The sequence below is a fragment of the Musa acuminata genome, chromosome BXJ3-1 (genome assembly GCF_036884655.1).
Source record: "Musa acuminata AAA Group cultivar baxijiao chromosome BXJ3-1, Cavendish_Baxijiao_AAA, whole genome shotgun sequence".
NCBI classification, from domain to species: Eukaryota; Viridiplantae; Streptophyta; class Magnoliopsida; order Zingiberales; family Musaceae; genus Musa; species Musa acuminata.
In genome coordinates, this window is record NC_088349.1 from 22,344,044 (window position 1) to 22,359,795 (window position 15,752).

The 15,752-nt window shown below is 35.2% G+C and overlaps 1 protein-coding gene across 1 annotated transcript; it reads right to left on the reverse strand.

The window, feature by feature from the left end:
- Positions 1-8,874: 8,874 nt before the first annotated feature.
- On the reverse strand, positions 8,875-14,280 carry LOC135628520 (probable serine/threonine-protein kinase PBL16). Its single transcript, XM_065135233.1, has 6 exons — positions 13,957-14,280; positions 13,246-13,556; positions 12,947-13,082; positions 11,201-11,337; positions 10,505-10,628; positions 8,875-9,449 (listed from the first exon to the last, which is right to left on the reverse strand). The coding sequence occupies exons 1-6, from the start codon at positions 14,018-14,020 to the stop codon at positions 9,115-9,117; spliced, it is 1,107 nt and encodes a 368-aa protein (XP_064991305.1). The 5' UTR covers positions 14,021-14,280; the 3' UTR covers positions 8,875-9,114.
- Positions 14,281-15,752: the final 1,472 nt, after the last annotated feature.

Genomic DNA, 15,752 nt, shown 5'->3' on the forward strand with positions numbered 1-15,752 from the left:
GCATTTTTTTTTTCTATATTTAGTTTGCTTTCCCTTAATGGAATTTATATAAATATCAAAATCAGTGAAGTCTAAATGTTCCAAAATATTATCCTTCACTAATCTTTTAATTCTTTCCTTGGAGATATGCCCAAATCGTCTATGCCACAATATAGAAGATATTTCATTATTGAAACTATGTTTCAATCCAACACTTAATTGCAGAGTCAATAATATCTTTGTTGTCAGGATCGAGTCGGCACTAGGGGGGCGAGGGGGTGAATTAGTGTAGTGGATAAAAACATGTCGAGTCAAAATCTCATCCGATAAAATCGTTTCGACAAAGTGAGTTTAACTTTGAAAGCATACGAAAGAGTGTGTAGCAAAAATAATGAGGAAGTAAAGTAGTTTACAATAAAGATAAATAACAAAATAGAAATGCAAACTGTTTTATAGTGGTTCGGTCGTCGTGACCTACATCCACTCTATCGATTCCTCTTCCGTTGAGGCCACCGACATCCACTAACGATCTTCCTTCAATGGGCGAAGATCAACTATCCTTTTATACCCTTCTTCTCATTTTCACAGGTTTAGGAGACAACTTTTACACCCCTACTTACACCTCTCTTAAACTACACTAACACTTAGAGCTTTTAGAGGAGTTCTAATAAGATTACAATAATATATTTTTCTTTTTTGCTCTCAATTCTTATTTATGTTAACCAAAGAGTGTTAAATTTTGAATTTTGATGATAAAACCAATTGATAAATGTTTATGAATTGATCTATGTTTTGAGTGACGCAGGATGCTTCGATCAGGATGAGACAATTAAAGCAGGAAGAATCATGTTGTGCCGGTGGAACATATTAGAAAATTGGACGTCTAACCGGAGGATCGTATGACATATCGACACAATGCTTCTGGGCCATGGATTTAGGCATCGAGCTAAGAAGAGCAGAAATTACGCCAAGGATATCGGAGTTGCGGAGGTCAACTGGCTGATTGAGCAATAGGCCATAAGAGAGGACGATACGTTGAAGAATCGAATGATGCGTCGAAGAATCAGACGAAGCGTCGATGGAACAATGACATGTCAGACAATATGATTCATGCTTAGTAATAATTGTCTAGATCAAAGTGTGCTTTTAATGTGCAGGATTAACTATGATAGCAAGGTATAAAGCGAAATAAATTCCTGAAGTCAAGAACGTGATTTCATTGAGAGTTTGAGAGTTCGTTGGAAGTTCGGACGTTGATCGGAGGTTCTGTTGGAATTGACCGAGAAGTCCCAGAGCTTGCTAAAGAAGCTCATCGAAACTCGCCAAGAACATCATCATGAAGTCCAAGAGCTTGTTGGGAGTCCGCTAGAACATTGTCAAGAGATTATCGGAAGTTCGTCGGAAGCTCACTAGAAGAAACCTAGACTTATGGACTTTGTTTATCTTAGTAAATGTCTTAAAATTCATAGTTAGTACATAATAGGGATTAGAATTGGGCCAACCTAATTAGGGGATAGTTGGGCCAAGTTTGGGCTGTGTTGGGTCAAGAGAAAGGCCCAAATAGTGACCAAACAGGTGAAACCATCGTGGCACAGTCTCCAGGACTGTGTCAGGCGGTGGTATCGCCCAGACTCAGTCTTTGAGATTGTCTGAGTGGTGATACCACCAGTCTGGATAGTGGTACCACCTAGTGTCAGGCTACAGGCGGTGGTACTGCTTATACCCTCAAATTTCGGGAGTTTGAATTTTAGGCTCCAAATTTGAATCTATTTGGGGCCTATAAATACCCCAGCTATTTCTACATAGATTAGTAAGAAATATTGAGCAAAACCCTATGATTCTAAAGTTGTAAACCTTAGAAAGTTGAGTTTCCTCCTCCCAAAGCTTAGAGAGAGTTCTAAGGGAGGTGTGAGAGGGATACCTTGTAAAAGAGGGTTATAAAAGGTTATCTACTAAACCTGTGAAAAGAAGAAGAGGGGTGTAAAAGGATAGTTGGTCTTTGCCCATTGAAAGAAGACCGATAGTAGATGCCGGTGGCCTCAATAGAAGAGGAATCGGCAAAGTGGATATAGGTCACGACAACCGAACCACTATAAAAATCTAGTTTGTGTTTCTCTTGTGCAATTTACTTTACTACAAACCACTTTACTTGCTTTACATCCACTACTCTCTTCCATATGCTTTCAAAGTTAATACCTTTATGAAATGGTTTTATTTGAAAACAGATTTAATCATAACAAAGTTTTGAACTGACGTAATTTTTACCGCTGCACTACTTCAACCCCCGCCCCCCGCCTCCCCCCCCCTCTTAGTGCCAACTCTTTTCCTAACAGAGATGAGTATTTATAGGACACAAGTGGATTCAAACTTAGAACTGTCTCATCCCTAGTTTTCGGGGTACTAGCGATACCACTACATATATTGGGTGGTACCATCGCTTGACAATCTCTCGGAGACTATGTCTGGGCGATACCATCGCCTGACATAGTCTTAGAGACTGTCTCACCAATGGTTTCATCTATTGGGTCACTGTTTGGGCCTTTCACTTGGCCCAACATAGCCCAAACTTACGCCCAATTGGCCCTAATTGAGTTAGCCCAATTCTAACCCAATTATGTGCTAACTATGAATTTTAAGGCATACACTAAGCAAATCAAGTCCGATTAGTCTAGGTTTCTTCCGACAAGCTTCTGGCGAACTTTCAATGATCTCTCAGTAATGTTCCAGCGGACTCCCAGTAAGCTCCTGGACTTCACAGTGATCTTCTTGGTGAGTTCCGACAAGCTTCTTTGGTAAGCTCTTAGACTTCTTCGTCAATTTCGATAAAACTTTCGATGAACGTCCGGACTTCCAATGAACTCTCGAACTCCCAATGAAATCTCATTCTTGACTCTGGGACTTCATTTTCCTTTATGCCTTGATCGCTATCGTAGTTAATCCTGCACACTTAAAACCTACTTCGATCTAAATAATTATTATAAAGCTAATCAAATGTTGTCAAGCATGTCATTGGTTCATCGACACTTCGTCCGAATCTTCAGCGCATCGTCCTCTCTTGCGGCCTATTACCCAATCGGCCAGTTGACCTCCGCAAGTCCGATATCCTTGGTGTAATTTTTGTTCTTCTTGGCCCGATGCCCGAACCCATGGCCTGAAGCCTTTTACCGATACGTCGACCAATCCTCCGGCTCGATGTCAAATCTTCTAACATGTTCCACTCCGGCCTAACATGATTCTTACTACTTTTAATTATCTTTCCTTGATCAAAGCTTCTTGTGTCACTCAAAACATAGATCAAATCATAAACACTATCAATTGGTTTCATCATCAAAATCCAAGATTCAATAATTTCTCTCTTTTGATGATGACAACTAATTGATGACGGAGTTAACTTTAACTCCCCCTATCAACATGTCATATTGATAGAATCTTAAATTCAAGTTGAATTCAAGTTAAAGCAATATTTCATAATGAATATTTCATCATCGTATGCATCATTATCATAAGTTGAAGTATTGCATGCATAATACCAAATCATCATGTATATTTTTAAAATATAAAATCATCATTCATAAATATATCATACCATGCATAATCATCATCATACCTTCTCCCTCTTTGTCATAAACAAAAAGGAGAAGTATATCTATCAAGTTTTAGATATATGAAAGCTTAGTAATTTAGCAAATTTTTCATGACTTTAGAACATACAAGCTAGTGAGTTCTTTCTTCTCTTTTGAGAAGTGCAAGCTAGCAATTTTTTGCTTCTAATTTTTGCTTCTTTTACAAAGTGTAAGCTAGTGAAATTTTATATCATTTGACAACATACAAGCTAGCAACAATTTTGAGTTTTGTAAGTTTATAAATTTTGCTAGATATACAAGTTAGTATGTTTGCTTTTCTTTACAATGTTCAAACAGGCAAGTTTTTGAAAAAAAAAGTGAGATAATAAATAGCAAGTTTAGAATAAGCAAACTAGCAAGTTTTTCATATATGAAGGTTAACAAAATTTTTATATCTTTTGAGATGAGCAAGCTAGTAAGTTTTGCCTCTCTTTGTGATGTGCAAGCTAGCGTGATTTGCTTCTTGAATTATGCAAGCTAGCAAATTTGAACTTCCCCTTTGTATTTGTCAAAAAGAAGGGAAGAATATAATTTTATAATTCTTTTTTCCTTTACATCAATTTTCACATCTAACAAAGATAAATTTAAATCAAATGTGATGAGGTATACTTCATGAATTCAATGAATTATAAAAAAAATCATATCATGAAAGATAAGATCATGTGAATACAAAAAGATATGATTCATATACTAAATCTCCTCTTTAAATAAAATACCAAGAAGAAATCGTAGGAGTACAAAGATGAGATCTTGATTCAAAAAAAAATCTCAAGCAATTCCAAGAAATCAATATCATAATTTGGATAAAACTCATTCAAATTCAAATCATCAAAATTACTTTCATAAGATTCAAAATGGCATAAATAACTTTATCAATCTCTTAGTGAAAAATCGATAAGATAGAGAAAAAAATTTTCAAGAAAAATATTTTTCTCTTTTTAGTTGTTTCAATTTAATGATTTGATTTCATACAAACATATTTTTATCTTTTATGCCAAATAAAAATATGCATCATCGTTTAAAAGCAAAGTTCATCATGACAAAATCAATAAGCAATATATCACAAAGATCAACATACATAATTTCAAAATATAACCTCATTAAGCTTGATTTCAAATTATCATTACTTCAAATCATCATGCATAATTAAATCATTAAATCATCAAGCAAGATTTCATTAATCATAGAGCATTTTAATCAAAATCATTTTAAAAATCATTTTTGACATAAAGTAAAATGATTTATAAATTCAAATCATACAAATTGACTTTTTCAATTAAGCGAATCTAACTCGCCATGCAATTGTCATGCTTTAATTTTAATTTTTTCAAAGTCACTTAGAAAGAAAAGCTTGATAATTTTTTTATTTTTATTTACTAACTAATTAAAAAAATAACTCATAAAAATGCATCAAGTAATTTCAAAATAAAGTAAAGGGGTTTTGGTTATCTCGTCGTCGAAAATCATTAAGGTGTAGTTCGTCACTTTATCTTTATTGGTTTGCTTCTTGTCTTCGGATGTGCTCGATTTGTCCTTGATTGTTTCCTTCTTCTTTGGTAACTTTTTCTTTTTGTGTTCATTTTTATTCTTAATTTCATATTTTATAAATTTTATAAATTTACTTATGAGAAGTTCTATGTCATCATCACTTGAGCTTTCGCTCGAGTGGTCTTCTTTTGTTCTAAGTACAAAATCCTTTCTGTTCTTTGGAAGATTGTAATCAAGTTTGTTATATGCTATATAAGTCATTTCGTAGGTCATCAAAGCCTCAATAAGTTCTTCGAGAGGAAAATTATTTAAATCCTTGGCCTTTTGAATGATTGTTACTTTAGGATCCCAATTTTTAGAAAGAGATCGTAAAACTTTATTAACAAGTTCAAGATTCGAAAAACATTTGCCAAGAGCTTTTTAGCCATTGACGACATCCATAAAATGGGTGTATATGTCAATAATGGTTTCACTTGGCTTTATTCAAAATATATTAAAATTATGCATCAAAAGATTAACTTTAGACACTTTAACTCTGTTCATGCTTTCTGAGTGATTTCGAGTGTGTGTCAAATATCAAAAGCTGTTTCATAAATAAACACTCGATTGAATTAGATTTTATTTACCACATGTAAACATTATTTCATAATTTTAAATTTATACATGTGAATAACCAAATAAATATTCAAGAATAATAATTATATTTTATTTATCACATGTAAAAATATAATCAATAATTTTTTTTGATAAGTAAAATATATAATCAATAATTCATATGAGAAAACTATAAAAGTAAAACGTAATTTATATTTTTTTAATCAAATTAAATCTAATCAAATAATCAAAATATAATCACAATTAAATTCAATCATAATTATAATAAATCATCTTTATTAATTTTATAATTGAGAATATAAATTAGAATTCTTAATTTCATAAGGGTAAACCTGTAAATATGTTGACAAGACATAAATTGGAATTATGATATTTGTAAATGGTAGAACTGTAATTTGACAAAACCCAACCTTGAGGGCAAAACTATAAATATGCCAAAACCTAAGCTACCTGCGCCGCCGTTGCCGTGGTGCTATCGCTACTTAGGCGCGTGGCCACCGCCTTGGCGTGGCTCCTGCCCGTGCGTGGCCGCCGTTTGGGTGTCGCCTGTGCCCACGCACGGCTTCCGCTTGGGAGCTACCTACCCACGCGTGGTCGCTGCTTGGGCGTGACCTACTTATACGCCGCCGCCGCCTTGATGTGGTCTGCTCGCGTGCGGTCGCCGCATAGGCGTGGTGCTGCCTGTGTGTGGTCATCGTATGGGCGTAGTGCTGCCTGCATGCGGCCATCGCATGGGTGCAGTGCTGCCCACGTATGGCTGTCGCCTATTGCTTTGTGGCGGGCATGCTGTCTAGTGCGATCTCTGTCGCCTATAGGCTTGTTGGTTGTACACAGCAAGGTCGACGACGACCATTGCCGCTTCACAATCATTGGAGAATAGGGATCATTCATGTATCATAAACAAAAATAATATATATAATATATTTGATCTCAAGAACATAGACTCTAATATGAATTGTTAACATAAAATCTGTAATATGCTATATTAAACGTGGAAACAAATATGTAATATGCTATATTAAATATAGAAATATTCTTTTATGTTAGGATTGAAATCAAATATAAGTAGATCTGGTTTTATGATGCGTACTTTTTAATACCATTTGAAAAGAGATCTTTGTATAATCTGCAAAGTCACCGTCTTTAGATCCAAGATCCTTCTCCTCTCTTCCTATCATTTCATAAGACCATTTAGATTGATGGTTAGGGAGAATAGTTGAAAGAGAGACTATAATCCCTCAATTGAATCCTCTATGAGATACGTAACCTCTCTTCTTATTCTTTCGGTCCCTAGAGGTCCTATCTATTTATAGGTGAGAGCAAAGGGTCTAGGATAAGTAATTAGGAGAGATCCTCCCATCAAGTGCATTTCCTAAGGAATCATATTTTAAGTGGGCTTCTTTTCTATTGGCCAATATATGTCATCAAAATCTAATTAGTTATATATAACTCTTCTTATTCTTCTGGTTCCTAGAGGTCCTGTCTATTTATAGGCGAGAGCAAAGGGTCTAGGATAAGTAATTAGGAGAGTTCCTCTCATCAAGGGCATTTCCTAAGGAATCATATTTTAAGTGGGCTTCTTTTCTATTGGCCAATATATGTCATCAAAATCTAATTAGTTATATTATATATTTTTTATCTAATTATAAAGGGCCACAAAACCTAACATTCTCCCACTTGGCCCATTAATCGATAAGATATAAAAAGATATTCAAAATCAAAATAAATAAAATAAAATTTATTTAAAAATAATTTTACTTAATTGCATTCCAAAAAATTTTGAAAAACATTTTATACATGGCTATGAATTTTAAAAAGCCAATAAGTCCAATAAACATAATAATACTATATTAAGTCTAACTATCAGTCATAGCGGTTGTATATCATAAATGTCATACTCCCTGTACCGCAACATTATTAGTCTTTCCTAATATATTCCATAATAACTCCCATAATTTATCTTGTTAAGATAATCCTGTTATTACATTCAATTATAATATATATAAACATAAATGTAAATAGGATAGCAGAAAGAAATAACTTTAATTAAGAACATATTCTTTAAATATTTTACACTATAAAGCTTTTGTCAATGGATCAACAATCATCAGTGCTCAGGTTGTCAATTTGACACTTATTGTTTCTGGACTCTTTCTCGAACCACTAAGTATTTTATCTCGATGTGCTTGAAATCACTAAAGTACTTATCATTCTTAGTCTAAAACTACTATGATATTATCATAAAATATCTTTAGTAATATGACAATTAAGTCGATCACACAAAATCTAAACCACCGTACCATCTATAAAAAGTGGAGGATGGAGAATGAGGTGACGGTTTTCTCCGATTCTCACGAAAGATTGTCTCTCTAGAAAGGGTAAGAGAGAGAGGCTACTAGAATATTGGTTTGGAATAATAATTTTGTTTACTTGAAAGTGTGAGGCAATATATAAGGCTTGGTGAACTTTTTGCAGATTGCATCAGCAAATAAAATTACCCCTTTGCTTAACATTATTGGACAAAATTCATAGCGAAGTTTTAAAGCATCAGGGGAGGAAGCAAAAGATCAATAAACAACCATTGATCTTGTAGAAAAGGCTTTTTGAGTCCTCATATCCTACTTAACTCCATCACTCCATTCATAGCTTGCTTAAATAATCTATCAATAATTTTAGTGAAATTAGATAGCATTACATGCTGAAGATCATCAACATGACCAACTTTTCTTCAAAGCTTTGAACTTACATTACTTCAATATGAACATTATATGATCCACTAATACAAACTTAAGTTAAATATATCTGTGGGAATCTACCTAACTGATCTAAATTAACATCAACAAAGTATAAAGTGTTGTAGAGAAACCAACATTATATTATCCACTAATACAATAAAAAGCACTTCCAATGTGGTTCATACACTCTTATGAGTAGAGAAAAGAGGCATACATAATTGGGTTCAAATGCATGCTTTGTCTGCAGGACATAGGTAATGGATGCTTCACATCATGACCATGACTTTTGTACTTCTGGTTTCCTAATGAAAACAGAAACTACTGTTGCACAACTAGTACTAATGTTGACTTGATTCTGTACTTATGATCAATCATTGATCTCCAACGTAAATACTTCTTTCATTCCCTGTGTCACATTCCGGCAAAAGAAACCAGCAAGAGAATTCTCGGATTCTGCTATTACCCAACACCAATCTAATCTTTGGTTCAACAAGTGATTTCAACTCACAGACTTATAGTTCAATGGTCTATGTACAGCATAGTAGTTTACATCAACCCTCACCAGGCCTCTCCTTGACAGGAACCTTATGCACTGAGCTGTGCTATTTAGCAAAATCCATATCTCTAAAGAAAGAATTGAAAACTTTTTTTCTCAAATTAATCACAAGCTGAGTTTAACTGATACTGGAAATTGGGACCTCGACAGCTTCCTGAAGAGGTTCTAAGGATTCGACGATATCTCTCATAAGTGGCCTTGCCTTTGGATTCCGGTCGAGACAATGGTAAGCCAGCATCGCCGTCTTCTGGACAGCTTTCTCTGGATAGTCTCCTCCCAATCTGGGGTCTATAATGCTAAGAACTTTCTTCTTTTGACTGAGCAGTGGGGCAGCCCAGTCAGCAAGCGTCTGTTCTCGGACTGGACGTGACTTGTCAAGTGATTTCCTTCCAGTGAGGAACTCGAGGAGGACGACTCCAAAGCTGTAAACATCGCTCATTGCAGTCAGATGTCCTGTTACAAGCAAGAAATTTATCAGGTTAACCAAAACTATAAGAAAAGTTTCACAATTATATATAACTACAATGCAGAAAATAACAAACTACATCAAGATCAATGGATCAAGAGGGAAAGAACTAACCAAAACATTTATTGGGTATCACGTACAGCATATGGCCTGCACTTATTTTGATATCAGTTCCAATTAAATCACTCTTTGTGGCCCAGATTCAACATTTTCTGTATCAAATCACTATTCAACTGAATTATTTATCGTATTCAATAGGTTTTTTGGGACATGCTAATCACAGTAGCTGCTTCAACCGAATTATTTATCCTATTTTTTAAAACAACTTATCATTTATCATATTTTAGTAACATATACTGTAGGCGAATTCTTTTTTGAAATCATACTCAACCTTATCTCTGAAGTGATTCAATTCTCATTTGTGATTCATCCAATGGCATTCTGAATTGCATTATTAGAAGGGAAACTATCGAACTCCAAGTGAAATATTGAACTCCCTTCAAATAGCAAATACGATGGCCTAAAGAAACAAGAGCATCTGCCTGATTTATTCAGGTGTATCATTGTTTTGGTTATCTTGTTTTGCTTCTTTGCTGTTTCCAGGCTTTAATGATTCAAAAACAGTGGTCTAAATCTGCCCTATAATCCTATTATCTGTCTTCTGTTTTTCATGATGTTCCACAACTAGGTATCACATTTCTCAAAGATGAATGAGATTCATCATGATAACAACTTGAAATTTAGCTAGGATCTATTGTATATAAAGCACATACTATTATAATCTCCAAAAGCATATCTAGCAGAACATGGAGAAAAAGAAGGTTTCATGTCCAACATCCTGCATATAACAGCAAACATATCTAGAAGAGTGCACTTCATTGCGAACATATAATAGAAGTGTATCACACAGCCCAACACAAAAATAAGTAGAACTTTTAACATGCATATTTGGTAATTTATTGAAACATCATATTCACATCTAAAGCATTATTCACAACCAGAACGTCTTTACAAATTCACTGAGGTTCTTCCTTCATACTACCTGTCATAATATACTCTGGTGCGGCATATCCATAAGTTCCCATTATCCGAGTAGAGACATGAGACTTATCACCAACTGGTCCATCTTTTGCAAGCCCAAAGTCAGAAAGTTTTGCATTGTAGTCCTGTGAATTAAAAAGAGAAGCAATTGTCGATGGTAAAGCTTGACATATGGTAGAAGCCATGAACAAGATGAATGTTAAGGTAACAGAGTGGCTGTATTGATGGTGGCGCTTCTACAATTGTCTACATAAGTAACATAACAATGCAAATGCTTCATGAGGGAAAAAGCAGTAATATTAGCCTTCTATTTGTTAGGATTGCTCTCCATCTAAGATGAGTAAGCCTCTTTGCACTTGTTAATACGAATAAAGTGCATATTCACAAGGAATATATAATTGACAGACACAAAAACATTATAAATGCTACTGCAGTATGATAGTACAGGAAACAATGAAATAAATGATGGATGAACATGCTGACTAATTACTTTATTATTTCTGGTAAACAATCACAAACTACTTTAATAATCTTAGAAAGAACAACTCTTTCATCGGACAATCATTTAGGCATAAATACGATTAGGAATTGTTTAACAAATTGTTCAATAGATTTTACATGATGAATATCCTACTAAACGTGGCATTCTGGTATACTGCTGAGACAACATAATGCAGACACAATCTAAGGTACCAACCTGGTCTAGCAAAATGTTGGATGTTTTAAAATCACGAAATATGACTGGCTTTTCAGCTTCATGAAGAAAAGCAAGCCCTTTAGCGGCGCCAAATGCAATTTTCATTCTGATAGACCAAGGAAGGGGAAGCAAGACTCCTATATGAAAAAATATTTTCAATCAGCTAATCTGTGACGTAAACATTGTTTACTTAAAATTAGAATTGAAGAGTCAGCAACAGATAATACTTGTAAGTAAACAGAGAAATGTACAAAATATTATATCGAATTTTATGATGAAAGTATGATCAACCATGTATTTTGTTAAATCTATACACACAAGAGATACTTATTTTAACTTCACTTCCTAAATAATTCCTCACACAAAGTTATACAATTGAAAGGAAACACATAGATACAACAACAACAATAAAGTCATAAGTCTCAACTATTTGGGGTCGGCTATATGCTTTTTTGCCACTATCAAGGTCCGTAAAAAGTCATATATTTAGTTAAGTTGAGAATACTTAAATGTTTATTTATTGTTTCTATAAAAGTTTTTTTAGATCTTCTTCTACCTCTTATCGTGTCACTAATAGTAATCATTTCACTTCTTTTAACTGTTACATTCGGAGGCTTCTAGGCATATACCTATACTATCTTAAATGATTTTATCTCATATTATCCTCTATCGAGCGATACCTAGTTGTTCACGAATAAAAGTATTTCTTTTTCTGTTTTCCCTAGTAACTCCACATATCCATCTCAATATGAAAGGAAACACATAGATAAGACAAAATATCATCTTGATATGATGACAGTACTATATAAACACAACTTCCTCCTACCCAAATGTTTGATTTCATGAGAGTTTATCCATAATATACAGCACAGCCTTAACACATCTAACTTCTTCAAAAAATAATAGAGCAGAAAAACTGTTTCAACATCAGCATTTATATTTGTAATAACCTTTTCCTTCTCGTTTATCATTTCTGTTAGCATCAGCTTGTCACACTCTCAGAGATTCAACACAGAGGAGATCAGAATGTTACACTCTCCAAGATTCATCAAAGAGGGGAGCATCCTTTTGATTGTCACAGGCAACTATTCTAATGTTTAAGGATCCTTGTCAAACTCCTAGAGAACCCCATCTCACTGAAAAGTGGGCATCAATATGGGCCAAGGTACAGGCAAAGAAGAATAATTTATTTAAGATTAGGGAGACCTGAGAGGTAAATGTAACCAAATTACTACTACCCATCACAGAAGACAAACTGCACACTTTAGTTGATAAGAACCAAACAAAATTTTGATGGCACTCATCTGGCAGTTGAGCATGAGCATCTTTTCAGATTATTTGGATGCTTCTATTCCACCCGTATATGTTCACCTTGATGGAATTTCTCAAGGAAAAACTTACATGATAAAAGTTGGTTTTGGATGACCTGCAAGTAGAAAAAGGACTCCTATAGAAGGTTGAGGGCTCGTTCAAATACCAAACTGAAGAAACAATTAAATGACACGACAAGAAAAAAAAAAAATTGAAATTGACCAATTTAAAGTAAGCACAAAATGGCGCAAAGGGCAAAAGCAAATAGCATTGGCTAAAGTAACTCAACCTATTGAAACAATTTGGAGTTTGCTATGAAAGAAACGGATGGATATTCTTTAATGATGACCTAGAAAATTAGGTAAATTTCATGTTGCAAGTATCCACATGATGTACAATAAAACAAAAAGTATTAACAGAAAAATGGGTATTTACTTGAAAAGAGATTGGATTCCACACTTCCCCGAGCCATAAACTCATATATCAGAACTCGATGCTCATCTTCGCAGCAGTAACCAACCAATTTTACCAAGTTCGGGTGAGAAAGTTGCCCAAGAAAAATAACCTCAGTCTACAAACAACAATTGTCTATCAGAACTGACTAATAGTGATGATAACCAAGAATATATATATATATATATATATATATATATATATATATATATATATATATATATATATATATATATATGAGTTTTTTTTCTTTAAAAAGTTATGCTGATAAAATAGGATACCAGCCATTCCCTGTGACCCTGGAAACTGTTATCACCATCATGGACTTTCACAGCTACTTGAAGAGGTTGAAGCCCCTCCTTTAGATCTTGAGTGACAAATCCCTTGAAAACACTACCAAAGCCGCCTCCACCTAGAACATAGTCCTGCCTGAAATTTCCTGTGATAGCCTTAAGTTCATCAAAAGTGAATGCTATAAGTAGGTTTGTTGCAGTAGTCCCTCGCAAATCCTCGACTTCCTCTGGGTTTGATGGTAACTTGCTGCCTTCCTTTTCCTCTTCTTTCACCAAAGGATTCTCGACCTTTTGACATTCTAATAAAAAAAATGAAAACTAATAAAGTTTTAAGCTTGGAATAAAAGCATTCACAAGTGCTAGTTCTTCCAAGGGGCAGTTAAAGTTGACCAAGTATCAAGAACTAAAAGATCAAAAACCAAAACAAAAAGAAATTATTTGGGACCTGCCTTCAGTGAATTCCCCACCTAAAGAGAATTTGAAAGTTCAAAATCAAAAACCAAATATATGCATGTTATCCCTTGCGACATAAAACCCTTTGCAATCTATGATGTCATGATCTAGATCTCTCTAACAAGAAAACCCATATCACCACCAAAATTATTAAACATGAGAGATGACCTTAGATTAAAAATCTTGTAAGTGGTACTGCTTACAAGATTTCCAACTTGAAATTTTAAAGAAATTCAAGAAACTGACCTGACTTTGCGTTGGAAGATACTCTGTAGCTGGATGGACTCCCCCTGAACCAGCAATTACCCATTAATGACAAGACTTCCTCCAAATCAGCGAAATGCTCAGAAATATACCACAATCATAAAACCACTCTATGCCGCTTGCCAAGATATTATTTCCAGCACAAGTGGGAGGGTGGAGGAGAGAGAGAGAGAGAGAGAGAGAAAGAAGGAGAGAAGGATTTCTATGCCAAAGGAAATGAAGGCTTGGCGATCAAGAGCTACATGTGTCTGATGGGACCTCTCAGCATCCCGGCGCTTGTTATTATACGGTGGGTTTTGCTGTGGTTGGTGGAAGGCAACAAAAGAGAGGAATGTTCAAAAAGAAGTTTTTTTTTTTTTTTTAGCATTCTTTTCATATTTATCTATATATTTTTGGCATGGAACTTTGAAGTAGATACATGGAGATGAATTCACACCGGGCCAAGGAAGTCCACATGGGTTTTGGCTTCAAAGAAGGATAGGAAAATGTGACTAATATCATGGAAGTGATGAGATTAAGCAGGCTTACTTCATCTGTACTCTCTCTCTCTCTCTCTCTCCTATGAAGAGATGAAGTAGGCGTGGTTGTCCTTTTCCTTGGTCTCCTGTTGGCATCACGGGGTGGTGTTCCTAAGTGGCCCAAACACCTCCATTCAGCAGGAGTTGCTGTAGGTGGAGAGATGGTGGTGACAGTATAGTTGTGTTGTTTGAAGCAGTCTTAATTCCATCACCAGACGTGTGTTTCATGAATTGTTATTTTTACCTCATGCACTCCTCTTATTACTTATCGGCACCGGTGTGAGTTAAGACACATTTCATCCATTTATCTCCCGACTGAGAAGATTCTTGTCATCCGTCAGCCTGATGGCAGAAACCAAAAAGGACGAGGAAGGAGGGCTGAACCTTCTCACCCGTGTCTTTTTGAATGTTGGCATGGTCAAAGCTTCACCAGTTACTAGCACATTCATTAATCTCCGACGAGGGCTGAACCTCGTCGGAGATCTTTCATCCCAAGGTCCATTTTCACCTTACAAAAGCAGGATCTTGTTTTAGATATCCAAAGGACTTGCTGGCAAACTACTTTGCCACAAAACATTAAAACTAGTATTCTTTGCGAGAACAACTTCTCAATCGGCAGCCCTATTAGCTTCAGCTTGGAAGTTGTTCTTGAGATTAAGGACGCATGCATCTGTGAGTGGAACTCATTAACTGCATCGATTATCTTGGATCAAGCGTGGAATCCCTTCCTTTGTAGCCAGCTCAAGCCCCTCTTTGATTGCAAGTGCTTCACATCTCAAGGCCTCCCCTTCACTAGTCAAACCCGAAACCAGCATGCACTTGTCTCATTCCACATGAGTGTAAATGGCTCAAGGACATGATGGTGATATAAGTGTTGGGGGACTGATTGAGCATGGGCTATGGTGGATTTGGGAAACCTGTTTAATAGGATGGTTGTTAATCCAGAAAGTATAAGATTGTTGTGTCTACATATATTGTGCTATATATGATGGTAAAGAGGTATGCCAATTGTGATGACTCTTTGGATGGAAAGACCAAGGATGATCCAAATACGGACCAGTATAAATAATATTATATTTTGATTCAATGATGACATGACAATTGAACAGATCTCGTCGTGTAGATGTCCTGCATGACTCAACTCCACATCTCAAGGATTACATTAGGAGTATGTTTTTTTTACCAAATCAGAAACAAAAAGAAGTGCATAAAACTGCTAAATTGCTAACCAAAAACTCAATATATACATTAATCTCATCA

Coding starts and splice junctions, on each gene's coding strand:
- LOC135628520 (XM_065135233.1), bottom strand. CDS start 14,020: ATGGGTAATTGCTGGTTCAGGGGGAGTCCATCCAGCTACAGAGTATCT. Junction 13,083..13,245: donor AGGGTCACAGGGAATGGCTG/GTATCCTATTTT, acceptor TGTTGTTTGTAG/ACTGAGGTTATTTTTCTTGG. Junction 9,450..10,504: donor ACCAGAGTATATTATGACAG/GTAGTATGAAGG, acceptor TGCTTGTAACAG/GACATCTGACTGCAATGAGC.